The sequence below is a fragment of the Hylaeus volcanicus genome, chromosome 4, assembly GCF_026283585.1.
Source record: "Hylaeus volcanicus isolate JK05 chromosome 4, UHH_iyHylVolc1.0_haploid, whole genome shotgun sequence".
Classification (NCBI taxonomy): Eukaryota; Metazoa; Arthropoda; class Insecta; order Hymenoptera; family Colletidae; genus Hylaeus; species Hylaeus volcanicus.
In genome coordinates this window covers 12,379,327-12,393,426 of record NC_071979.1, presented here as the reverse complement: position 1 = coordinate 12,393,426, position 14,100 = coordinate 12,379,327, and the positions used below count along the sequence as shown (strand labels likewise).

At 33.8% G+C, this 14,100-nt stretch overlaps 1 protein-coding gene across 2 annotated transcripts in view; it reads right to left on the bottom strand.

Moving 5' to 3' along the window:
* Positions 1-14,100, bottom strand: part of LOC128874900 (uridine phosphorylase 1) — a 38,818-nt gene that overhangs the window by 17,927 nt on the left and 6,791 nt on the right. Inside the window, exon 1 of one of the 2 annotated variants that reach the window (XM_054120050.1) lies at positions 321-661. The exons of the other annotated variant lie outside the window; for it this stretch is intronic. Within the exon in view, the coding sequence (XP_053976025.1) occupies positions 321-442 (122 nt within the window). The 5' untranslated portion in view covers positions 443-661. Of the gene's footprint in view, positions 1-320; positions 662-14,100 lie in introns of those variants that run through there. 2 annotated transcript variants of the gene reach the window in all.

The window sequence follows — 14,100 nt, the reverse complement described above, 5'->3', positions numbered from 1 at the left end:
AATAAATAAAGCGTAAATATGAAGTTAGGTAAAGCATTTTTATTACCAATTGGCCAAAAAAGAAAGAAAATAGTCAGAAATTAATATTAATTAATGATTAGTACACACTAACGTAAAGAATCCTCTTCTAAGTCATAGAGTGCTTCTAAATATACCAATAGTTAAAGTGTTGAGATTAAATAACGTGTGAGGAAGAAATTAAAGTTAAAGCGTTTTACACATTACCAATTGATCATTATTACATAAAAAAAAGAAAAAGAAAAGTGAACGCCTTTCTCGATGACCAAAAGAGAAAGAAAAACAAACACAACTGAGCATACCTAACGGATTCATCGTGCACCTGGGTCTCATCCTCGTATAGACTATTTTCGGGAAGCTTCAGTTGGCACACGTGGTTCTCTCCATCGTCTACGAGTCGGTTCTCACACGAGCAAGTGGGCATCTTGACGGACAAAGAATCTTTACCTTCCGCGGAACAAAGGAAAGATACTTGTTCTCGCGAGGAACTCGAACCTCGATTGATCTTCGAAGGACGTATTATCGAACGAAACAACGAAATTACTAGACGAAAAATCGTGTGGTCGGTCACCTTTCCGCGAGGGAACGGCAAGAATCGGTTTCGAACGGTAGCGCGAGCAGTACCCGTTCCCGAATAGAATCTCCGATGCATCGACGTTCCTTTATATGTTTCCTGAGTATCCCCACCACGTCCACGGTTGGCTGCCAAACGGTTGTCAAACAACATGCGTAAGTACTTGCGTATATACAGAACGCTCGTACAGGTTGTGCATACGCGCGGTTAAGTCTTGCCAACCTCGTTCGGCGAACGTGTTGCAAGTACGAAATTTGAATTAAGAATCGTTCTATTCTTTCAGAGGGCATTTCACTGTGAACGCACAAAAAAAGCATATTTTCAATCATTTTTTTCTCAGGAACTATTACATAAAATTGATTGAATGTTTTTCCCCCTTAAAGGTATGATTAAGAAAAGTAAATAAAAATTTTTTTTTTTGGTAAAAAATATTTCGTCAATTGTTTACAAAATAATATGCATGTGTGCAAACAAAAAAAGTTATCCGCTGGCGCAGGTGATCTTGGCTCTCCCGGTAATCTGAAACAGAAAATCGAAAAAATTTATTAAACTATGTCGTCACACCTATGGTCGGAACCTCCAAGTAGTTGATATTTTGATTTTTACTTACAATTTCACCCGATTTACGGTACAAAAAAAGTGTTTTTTTTCTCTCTTTCACAAGAAACGCTACCATTTTGTTTATTTCCGATGAAATAAATGAGTGGAGGTTCCGACCATAGGTGTGACGACATAGTTCAATAAACTTTTTCGATTTTCTGTTTCAGATTACCAGGAGAGCCAAAATCACCTGCGCCAGCGGATAACTTCTTTTTTTTTGCACGCAAGCATATTATTTTGTAAACAAATGACGAAATATTTTTTACCAAAAAGAAATTTTTTATTTACTTTCCTTAATCATACCTTTAAGGGGGAAAAACATTCATTCAATTTTATGCAATAGTTCCTGAGAAAAAAGTGATTGAAAATATGCTTTTTTTATGCGTTCACAGTGAAATGCCCCCTTAAGTGAGTTAAGACAATTCCGGTTCGTACCTCAGGTGCGTAGAAACTGGAAAACTTATCGCAACGTGTGACCATTTGCAATCCGAGATCTATTTTTTATGCGTCTATTAACTTTATTTTTTAATAGGTTTTCTGAGAACTTAACACGTTAATTGGCAGCACTGATACTCTTACAAATTTCTACGAGACATGAACTTCGTACTTATACTATTGGAGACTGTATAACGTAACAAATGTGGTGGCGGTTATTTTAGCAATTTCGGTGAACTTTTAAATCCTATAAAGATTCATTTTTTTTGTTCACGCTTCGGAATAAATTCTTTCTGTTTCTTAGCGGAAAGTCCCATCGCCTATATACCTATGACAATCAACGTATTGTAATGTCCTTTTCTCGCAAAGATGTATAAACACTTCCTACTTAAATTTTGTTTGAAACTTTGATTTAACGTGATCCATATTATACACGATAAAGTAAAAACTTATATTCACGCATCGCTTGCAAAAATGGTCACCATGATTTTTTGCTAACAAAAAGTACAGTTTACATAAGTCTCCACCAGGTGAACAAACGCTTGTCAACTCAAATGCATTTCCGATTTCCATCTGACGCCATATGAATATCGATACACGATTTGCAATAGACAAACGTGTTCCTTTTTTTATCACTTGTTAAATTATTTTTAAAAGATTCATATTGTTCTGATTCTCTTTAACGAGTCTCTGAATATTTAATTTTTGCAAATTAATACAATTAGTATTATTAAAACGATGTTTGAAAATTACACGATAAAGAATTAAGCCACGTAGGGGAAACCCTAGATTATACAAAGTGCAAAGTACTCATGTAAAGTCAGTAAATAAGGGACACCGATGCAATTTCATAACTGATCCCACTGTTTGTGCAAATATACATTTTTCGAACGACTGTACCACTGCCAACACAGACGCGTAAAAGACGCGAGTTTTCCTATTGGTGCACCGATATTCACGATATACGTTCTACCAACGTGATAGCAACAAGCAGTGTTCTTCCTCAAACACTGTCGAGCATAGTACTCTGTATGATAACAGGGACTCCCACAGAAACGGACTTATAATCAATTACTGATTCTTCAGATTCTGAAACTAATTTAATTACTTTTTATGTGGTACCTCTAATATAAACATTTATCATTGAAACAGATAAATAAATATGTAGTAAATTCCACTGATAACTTAACTGATTTATAATAAATAATTAATTCTTCAAATTCTGAAACTAATTTAATTACTTTTTATGTGGTAGCTTGAATACACAAAATTTTTCATCGAAACAAACAAACAAATATGTAGTAAGTTAGAATAAGTAATGTGCGAATATCCTTTATAAAATTGTCCAAAAAATAGATTAAACAAATAAACATAAATATGAAATTGAGATGGTAGGAAAAATTCTAATTCTCCTAACGCTAGAAAAGAACAAAATATGCAAAACATTAGAAAAATTCTGTGATAAAATAGACGAAGATCCGTAGCGCATACCTAAAAATTAAAAAGCACAAGGATAAGGATAAATAAAGAAACGAAATGTGAATAAAGATAAAAAGTATATTTTTCCTATATTTTTGTAATAAATAATAAGTTTTATTAAGGTTACCATTGTGTATGTTTTTCCTGTGAATGTATAATTACAATTAAACCTAGAAATCAGAAAATTTAGAAGATGGAACGAACTAAGGAAAACATTATTCGAACATAAAAAAATATGTTTAGGATCCGTGTAAGTACACATGGTACACATATTAAATGCAATAGTTAAGTTTATAGACTAAACACTCTTTAAAATATACAAACATCAACTAAATATTTAAAAAGTTGTTTCATGTCAGCGTTATTCTTTTTCTCGTGAATTTAGTATAAAACAAATAGAATGAATGACGGAGAGATCTATACTTGTGAACATCGTAGACAAAATTACGTGCCGTACTGTTCCCAACTCATCACGGCCCTGGTCGATATAAACGGAGTCGGTTGAACCGACTGCGACTAGTTTGCTAATTGCAAGCAGAGAAGCTGTCGCGAGGTCACGTTATACCCCACATATGGTCTTCGACTCCTAATTAGTAGACTGATACTAGCTACGCTACATTATACTATTATAATTAGAAATCTGTCATGTCATTCCATCGATAGAAAAACTTCGCGGCTTGGCTACAGCTTCTTTTATCCGCATTGTACACAAACAACTTGTCCATATTATAAGTTAGGGACCCTTTAATTAGAGTCAAGAAGTAAAGTTGCCCGATTCTGATTGGCCACCGCCATTTTTTAGCTAAGTAATATATGTAGATTAGATTAATTTTCATTCAGCCAATTTAAATCTCTCCATCTTCTTGTAAGTTCCTCCATAAAGAGGACAAATGTGGCGTATTCTCATTTCTTTTCACATTTCTTAAAATATCCGTGGTATAAAAACAAGGCATTTGTTTAAAATATTTAAAAAAAAAAAAATGGGTGAACAAATTTTTATGTAAATTAAAATTATATTTATTTGATACTCTTACATCTTCACTGTAAGCCAGCTAAAGCTCATTTACAACCCTTGGCTAGTTCGATAGTTATAATTTATTAAAAAATAGATAGGACGAAATTTTTACTTGTAATCGCGACAGAGACGTTTATGTCTCCTAAATAAGTAACATTCCGTAATATATTAACAAATATAACTTTCTCCATCTTAATATTTAGTGAAGCAATTTTTCAGCTCAAAAACATTGTATTCACGAGTGTATTATTTTTTAACAGTATCGCACTTCCTTCTCAATAAAGCATCCGCGAACCAACGATCTCCATAAATAAAGCAGAATATTTTATGCTAAAAATAACATTTGTTTTTCCTCTTGCGTTTATGATCTGAAAACGAGTGGTATATTTTCCATTCCCTGGGTGGCCGCATGCGATTTAATCGACAACAGGCTCTGTATCTTTAACAAAGTAATTTAACCAGAAATTGGTTGGAAGGGTCCCTCGAGAAATTGGTAAATAAACCGTCATCTCAGAGCAACGGCATTTAATTATAAAGTAGAACTAATCCTGGAGTTTCTAACCTCACCATAACTCTAACACGAGATTGGATGAAAGCGATGGAATTAAACGATGGCTCTATATTTAAATCGTTTTTAATTTGTAATTGGAAAATATATAAACAGTGTTTCTCAAATTGGGATTCCCTCGATTAACCTCTTTACGACCTTGGCCACACATGTAGACGTTTAGTTTTTCGTAATTATAATTACTGTTAATAAAAAGAACAAAAATTTGATAATAACTTATTCTCTACAGAATCCCTACACAAAAGGCGTAAAAATCTTATGGTTTGGCTCCCCTAATAATGTCATTTTCGATGTACAGTTAGAGATATAAGAACAGCGTGAAGAAAAATCTTCCCTGCAGAGGTTAAGGAAACCTTTGGCAAACCTCCTGCAATAGAATTACATTGTTACTTTTTTATACTTGAACGATGATACCAAATTGTCCTTATACTTGAAAACATATTTATATAATTTAACCCACTCACTGGCAACTATGAGATATCTCGTAGTTCAAATTGATTGCAATTACTCAAGGAATAAGTTTATAGCCTTTTGAGTCACGAATAATTCTTTTTAAAACAACAAATTTAATATCACTTTTTATTACCAAAATAATAACCTATATTACACATCAAGGCAAAACACATTAAATTCGCCTGGCAGTGAATGGGTTAAATGGTTTCATATCTTTTAATTTAATTTTGTTCTGCGTTGTTTATCGTAGTAATATACGAGAAAAAGTATGAAGCAGACTGAAACGAGTTGTTTTGGGATTTACTTGATACTATGATGTTATATGTAGGATTAAATGTACATTTTAATTTTTATACTAATTATCGTGCACTGTAATTAGTTCGTCAAGTACAGAATATTTCATATGGATATCGCACAACATTATCGCAAACACTGGTAGATTAATCTCACGAGAAAATGTGTATCGCAGGAAGAAAGCAAGATCATTTCCTGGTTAAGAGGAATGCGGTACCATACACGAGGATATGGATAGTATTCAGCGTATTTTGCTTACTTAGTCGCAGGTGTTACGAAAGATGACTAAAACGCGTGACTGAATACAATTCGCTATTTCTTCCGAGATTCGTATTTCTTCCAATCCAAGATTTCTTACGCGACGAATAACCCAATGACCATAATTTAAAAAATTGGTTATTTTAAGATATTCATCTTTTAATCGTTAATCGATATCTTTATTTAAGCAGGTATTTTGCTTATCTCCGAAGAGAAGATACGTGATATCCCAATAGACTTCGTACACTACATTTAATCTTTTCAGGGACAATTTTTTTTGTTATTATCAAATATTTGTTCTTTTTGTTATTATCAAAGATGTTCTTTTTTGGCCTGGTTTGTTTGTGTTTAATTTTTTTTGCATTATCATTGTCTGATGTCAGTGACTCGAAGTCATCATTTTCGCTTGTATAACTTCTTTCCTTCAGAAATTTCCATCTTATTTTTGATTGATTAACCCCTTTAACTGCGAAAGGCGTATATATACGGTCTTCGAGAAATGGGCTCAGAGAAATGTTTGTATTCATTAAGTTAATTTTGAAAAAATATCAGTTTATAGGGTATCATGAGACGAAACTTTTTTATATTTACGGTTTATTCACAGGACGCTTAGTTTCGAAAATAAAAATTGAAGAGTTAGAATTTCGTTGGAAAAATTGGATTTCTGGAAAAAGCTCTCTTAAGTTTTCAATTTTTATCTCTGAAACTAAACGTCCTATGAATAAATTGTAAATATAAAAAAGTTCCGTCTTATCATTCTCTATAAGCTGATATTTTGTTTAAAAGTGACACCTTTGCGCCTCTTAGAATTTTCAGCAAAAATCGTCCTGCAGTCTCTTCATTGTTGAATGTTATTCTTTGCACCACGAGGGTTTTTATCTTTAATATTAATGATTATCAACATCAAGGCAATTTTCAGGTGCCATGTCAGAAAATTAAAAATGCTCTTTTTTCGGAAACAATTCAGTTTCAATGTTGCATTACCATGAATAAAATATTAACTGAGGCTGTGCTATAAATACGAAGTTTAGTACCCGACTTGCTTAATTAAGTAATTTGCACGGAATGACGAGACTAAATTCAAAAATTCGTACAGTTAACGCAACAATTTAAGAAATCACATTGATTGAATCACATCTTTCATACATTTGTGTTTAAATTGTCTGACATAATTAACAATGAACGTATGAAAGCAACGAGCATGAGGACAAACACAGAAGTATCTACCATATCGCGCTATACAAATTGATTCGGTTTCGAATCGATACCTGTTATCAGTCTATTATTTATATTTACGTCTCGACAGCCTCTATTCAGGCTGTTTCTTAATTTTTTCTATTCAAGGTGTAATGTACTCGGCAATTCGCACAAAGTTCATAGAACCCTACGTTTAGTAAACAAAAATATTATTGTCAAATATTATACACAGAGTAAGGCATGTAATTTTCGACATTTTTTTGTATCGCTAAAAGTAAGTGAATTATTCATGTTTTCTATTTTAACTGCCTCGCCTTGTATACATAGAGAGAAAGAGGGAAATCGTACCTGTGAAATTCCAAATTCGTAGTACCAAATAAAAATAATAAATACGTAGCTAAGAAGAGAAATTATTTTACCAATACATACTTTATCAAACATTACAAAATGAAAGGAAACATTTTTAATTTTCTGACATGACACCTGAAAATTGCCTTGATGTTGATAATCATTAACCCTTTCACTGCGGGACGATCTTTGCTAGATATTCCAAGTGACGTCGTAGAGGTCTGAATTAAAAAAAAAATATCAGTTTATAGGAAATGATAAGACGGAACTTTTTTATAATTACAGTTTATTCATAAGACGTTTAGTCTCTAAAATAGAAATTAAGAACCTAGGGGACCATTTTTTTATAAATTCGATTACATTTGAAATAGTGAAAATGAAAGCATGGTTAGTTGACAAGTAGTTATTTGTCGATATATTAAAAAATATTACCTCATAGAGGATGATAAGACGAAACTTTTATATATTTACAGTTTGTTCATAGGACGTTTAGTTTCAGAGATAAGAATTAAAAATCTTAGAAGACCTTTTTCCTAAAATTCAATTTTTCCAACGAACTTTTAACTTTTCAATTTTTATTTCCGAAACTAAGCATCCTATGAATAAACTGTACATATAAAAAAGTTTCTTCTCATCGTTCCCTATAAGCTGATATATTTTTTCAATCGATTTAACGAATACAAACATTTCTCGGAGCTTATCTCTCGAGGGCGCATATATATATATATATATATATACATGTATGTATGTATATACGCCCTCCGCAGTCAAAGGGTTAATATTAAAGATAAAAACCCTCGTGGTGCAAAAGATTAAATTTCAAGCAATTGGAAACATAATTTTACTACTATTAATGTACAAAGTTCCTAGAGTTCCCACCTTCTTACTCGCACACGTATGTATGTTTAAACGTATAAGCGCGGAATGGATTCTTCACATTTCCTTTCTTCCAAGAAAAGTGCGGAGTGGAAGGGGAAAGAGTGTTACAAAAGCATTCACCTTTCATTTTGTAATGTTTTCTCCGAAGTTGACTTTGGAAAGAATACCTGTTCGAATGTTAGTGTTTATTCTATTGTTCTTCGAATTACTGTTAACAAGGAACGATTTTTGCACCGGCAATCGAAAGAAGATAGCGCTCACTTGTTTCGGTTTCAATCGATAACTTATCGTCGGTGCAAATACTCCACACGCAACGACATCAATCAGCACAGTAATGATGTACGATATATCCTGATTGTACGATATATCTTTTATCGATATCTTTCAACAAACATACGAACCTGTCCTCGATATCTGATATAACTAATTCCATTTATTTTTAATTTTCTTGATCTTTGTTTTTTGATGGAATCGTTAATCACAAATTTATACATTTGTATAAATTGTTATAAGTTGAATTGTCTCAAACCGTGTTTTCATAAAACGTTATCTGTAGTGACTAATTGAACATTTTCGAGAATAATGTAGGAGTCTAAACGAAAAATAAGGCACGGGGATTCGAAGCCACGATCCTCGGATCCACAGTCGACCGCTTTACCTACGCGACCAATCCCGTACCCTACGTTTCGTGTTCTTATTTGACTCCTTATTGTTGGGTATGGGAGGCACGGATACTACAATAATATATTAGGAGGTCGCATTGAGAGCCGCTGTTTATGTATACGTGGATTTTACTGCGAATACTGTTGTAGACAGTGAGAGCCGTCGTATTTTATGAGTTTGTTAAAACCACATGAAACAGTCATTGCTGAACGTTATTAGCTATGTGAACCTGGCAGCCGACTTTTCAAAAATTAATTTTTTTTGTAGAAAATGATAATATTTCGTTTGTACTTGATTGTACCACCAATAGTTTCGTTTGTATCTTCATCAATTAATACTTAAACAAAATTTAAAAAATTGTCAGCACCCGACATTGAGATTTTTGAAATCTGTTGTTTCCCTATTCTTTAGAATCGTTTGTACCGCTTTTCGTTTCGTTAGTACCTCAATAGTTTAAATTTTATAATTAAACCGTATCAACAATTGCTTGTAAAATTTAAACTATTGAGGTACAAACGAAACGAAAAGCGGTACAAACGATTCTAAAGAATAGGGAAAAAACAGATTTCAAAAATCTCAATGTCGGGTACCGACCATTTCTTTAATTTTGGTTAATTATTAATTGATGAAGGTACAAGCGAAACTATTGGCGGTACAAACGTGTTACGTTCCCGTTCTAAATTTCCTTATTTGGAGTCGGATGTGCGCACCTGGTATTCTTCACGTAGGCATAGAAATTCGAGACCAACGCGAAGCTAGGGCGTAGTCCCTCGGAAATCTCGGAATCGTGCAATGTACTTCCCCGCCACCCCTTGGCCTATGATTTTTGAGTATAAAAAGGGTGACGACGAAGGCATATCGGGTCTAGTCAAAGTCTAGAAAGGGTTCTGTACACGTCTGTGCGTGCTCTTACGAATTGTCTACACGAGAAAACTTACAACGAGAGTGCAATAGACCTTCAACTCACCAATTTCATTGAAACTTTGTACACTTTAGATTTCGCTCCCCTGATTACGAATATATACCATTATAAGGGCAGATACTCAATAGTTTTTGAGATATTTGTAATTAAAGTTTTATTATTACCCTGATATACGAGTTTAGTTGCAGCAATCGGTAGTAGCGGTAGAGTACCAGACTCGTACGCTGCTGCCCGGGGTTCGAATCCTTACTGGCGAAAGTTTTTTTTTTTGTTCTAATTAATTTTTTTTTCGTTGGGCTCATACTATGTATCCCCCACAGTCACAGAATCTTCGTGCGTTATTTCTTTGCTTCGTCGAACTTCTCGTCTTACGTTTATGGTGACTGTTTATATTATTGTTAGAGCCGATCAGGTGGCTTGCACGCATCGAAATGAATTCTTTTCGATTACTTTATAATATATTATCTATTTTTCATTTAATTTTGTTCTTCTGGCGCGTTAGGCGGAGGATTAATATTTTTATTATATTGTTTACCATTTTGAATGTTCGTGTATGAAAATGATTTAATTAGAACAAAAAAAAAAAAAACTTTTACCAGGAAGGATACGAAACCCGGTCAAGGGGCGTACGAGTCTGGTACTCTACCGATGCGCTACCGTTACAGTTGACGATTGCTGCAACTAAACTCGTACATCAAGGTAATAATAAAACTTTAATTACAAATATCTCAAAAACTATTGAGTGTCTGCCCCTATAATGGTATATACTCGTAATCAGGGGAACGAAATCTATAAGTGTACAAAGTTTCAATGAAATTGGTGAGTTGAAGGTCTTGCACTCTCCTTGTTAGTGAGATCGGGTTCAAGTCCCCTTCGAGCAAAATCTTAACCATACAGTACGTAGTCTACTGTTAGGCATTATTTTATCGTTGTAGTCGTCCCCCGTTTGCTCGCGTTCGTAAAAACCGAGAAGGATTAGATTCTTGCTTCGCGGAATCGAAACTACACTTTTAACTCGGTTCATATTTGTAACAATTTAGATTACCATTGCTACACCGCGACAATTACTCTTATAACAATTGTAAGTCCCGGTTCATATCAGAATATATGTATAATCATTTTTAATTAGTGTTGATCAATTATAATACTCAGTCCAGCACCCACTAAGGTATACCTTTGCCGCTCGAGGTACACAAAAAAACTGTTACGAGGCATAATACTAACATTTCCTGCGGCTTCCCACGTTAGCCATACGTGGGTTCGTCCTCGATAACCAACCTCCTGAAGCTCCTTACGTTAGCCATACGTAGGTTCGTCTTCGCGTTTACTTCCTCAAGACACACAGTGTTACCTAACAACACTGGTCAAGCCATTAACAAAAAAACCATATTCCAATAGAAAAGCTCCGGCTACGCAGCCGCCCCCTCCGGCTCGTAACATGTTAAAGAAAAAAATGAGCATCATTTGCGCTGGAATAAATTGTTCTTTCTTATCTGGCTACAGCCTTTTATTTATAGTCAACCCTAATTTAATACTTTTAATTTTTAAAAGGGAAACAGAATAGAATTTAAATAGAAAATAGTAGGGTTGAAAGGGTTAAGGTAAGTCGCTAATATCCATAGGTAGTTGATGCTACTTTACATTTGTACGTAAAAGAAAAGTATTATGAAATATAGTTTCGTATATTTGCTACTTCACTAATTAACTAATACTTTTCATTTTCCATTTTTATTTTACTTACTTTTAGATTTAAATAAAAGAATTCAATGAAATAACTGCCTCGATTATATTTGGGTCTTTTCAATTCATTTTGTGCCGTTCCTTGTAAGTCGGAGAACAGATGTATTCAGTAGTATTCTTACGTGTATGGCAAGTCGTCCTCTACCTATTCTGTCTCGGAAACGCGGTACGTGGAAATCAATAGGGTTCACTGAAACTGCTACGCACACCTTGCGAATCCTCGTGCATGTGCGTCGACAGTGTATCCGTGCGGTAAATATCTCGATTTTTTCTCCATAAAGTAGAAAGCCAATTATTCAAAGGTACATTTGAATTTTGATATATATTTATTGAATTACATAGGTACCATTTTGTTCCACGACCTTTCCACCTTTCAAGAGATCTGTACATGTTACTTGTTTTCAATCATTCCGATATATTCAGGCCTGTACCACCTACTAAAAATCGACATGGACTTTCCAGACTACCCAATGGTTTGAATTGCTGTAAGCTTTAGTCAAGAAAAAGTTTGAATAGAAAGGGTCAATAGCCAAATCCAAAGAGTACTTTCCTAAAAAATACCTGGAATCTCTGGAAATCTTAAAGAACCCTAACAACATCGATATAGACATATATAATTTGAACCATATCTGGAACGTCTACCTCCTCCCACTTTAGTGACTGCTCAGCTGAACAATCATAACAACTATCTGTGAGCAGCGAATCGTGTAACAAGCACGGTGATTGGTAGTCAATAAACCATGACATGAGCACAGGTACCTTAAAGAGACTACACGACGCCGACGCGACGCGATGCATGCACAATATCGGCGTATCGTTTGACTCCTGAACGAGCTGGCTGTAACACTGGCGACGTAGGTTACATCCAGAACCCTAAACTGTTGTAGTATTAGGTCGAGTTGTAAGTAACTTTCGTTTTTTTTATCAGATATTTATTTTGCATGACAGTTATGAAGGGGTTAGTCGCAGTCAGGAAGAGGAAAAACGACATTTCTTTGTGTGTTTTTTTTTAGTTATTAAATAATAATTTGCATAAGTAACAATTAAGTACATTATAAAGCATGTTTTAAAGAACTAAACAACATTTTTTGTTTTAAGAAACGTTTAATTTATATCGTTATAACAGCCGATGACGTAGTCGATGATTTAAAAATATAGGTTTGCGGTGAGCAAGATTTCTCTACACTGGTTTACCTGACAACAAAAACAAAGGTAGATTTCGAAAATAGATTAGTCTAGCGGGTCCCTCTGAACGAAGAATTTTGGAAGAAATTAATTTAAAACAAGATGGCGTACATTTGAAGTTGATTTTCAATTTTTCCACTAAACTTAGCGATTCAATACAGGATAAAAAAAAGTATACAAGAAAATAAAAAATCCTTCGATCAGGGACCCGTTAGTCTAATATATTTTCTAAATCTGCCTTTAGTTTTGTTTTCAGGTGCACCAGTTTGAAGAAATCTTGCTCACCGCAAACCAAGTGACCACCTACGCCATCGCCTCTTATGACGAAATGAATTAACCTTTTTTTAAAACAAAAATTCTTTTATAGTTCTTTAAGACATACTTTGTAATGTATTTACTTTTCATTAATAAAAATTATTATTTAATACCTTAAAAAAAGCACATGAAGAGCAAAGAAGAAAATTAAATCAACCAAGGACTATCCAGCAACAACTTCACGACTTCAGATCTTGCAAAACCACTCTAACTTTTCTAAAAAAAAATCAACCAAACTACATGTTAAACATGAGGTACTGTCCGTTTCCATTTACCTGACTGCGACTAACCCCTTAACGTGTTCCGTGCCAAGCCGTTTTTACCCTACTTATTCAGGCCATTTGATGTTTTAATTAAAAATTTGTATATTACCACACAACGTTTCATTACACCATCAATCCACAAGTAATTAGTAGATTGTAGATGTTTATCCCAGTTAATATTTTTATAGATACAGAAAAAGAATTGAAAGTTAAATGAAAGTATGTTTTATATTCTAAACACTATATTCTTATTGTCGATACTTTATATATTCTTTCATTTGTGCACATTCTCGTGGATTTCTCCATATTTCCATTGCCATAAATGTATAAATATCCGCACTCTAGTAATTAGCTTGTTTTTTTCTGTTCTATACTGTATATTTAATATTGGCTCGTTTTTTTTTGGTGGAAATATATTTTACAGAATTAAATTTGTCATAAAATACATATTTTCAGAGCATTAAATAAATATGTCTACGTGTACCATTTATGGTAGCCTAAAGTTCAGGTTTGAAGTGTTACCATTTATAGAACGTGTTAATACGTTGTTAACGTTCCATGATAACACGTTAGCTGCCAGACTAAAATTCATGAACATTTCCACAAAGTTCAAGTTTTGCCTCGAGACTATTCTTTTAAATTACATTATTTAAAGTCGCATGCTCCCTCAGGATATTAGCGATCACATTTGTAAGCTACATTTGAATTTACATGGGAATTAACATACAATATGTAAATCATGTTTAACGTATAGTTTTAGTTGTCATGTTTAACATGTAGTTTGGTTGATTTTTTTTTAGAAAAGTTAGAGTGGTTTTGCAAGATCTGAAGTCGTGAAGTTGTTGCTGGATAGTCCTTGGTTGATTTAATTTTCTTCTTTGCTCTTCATATTTT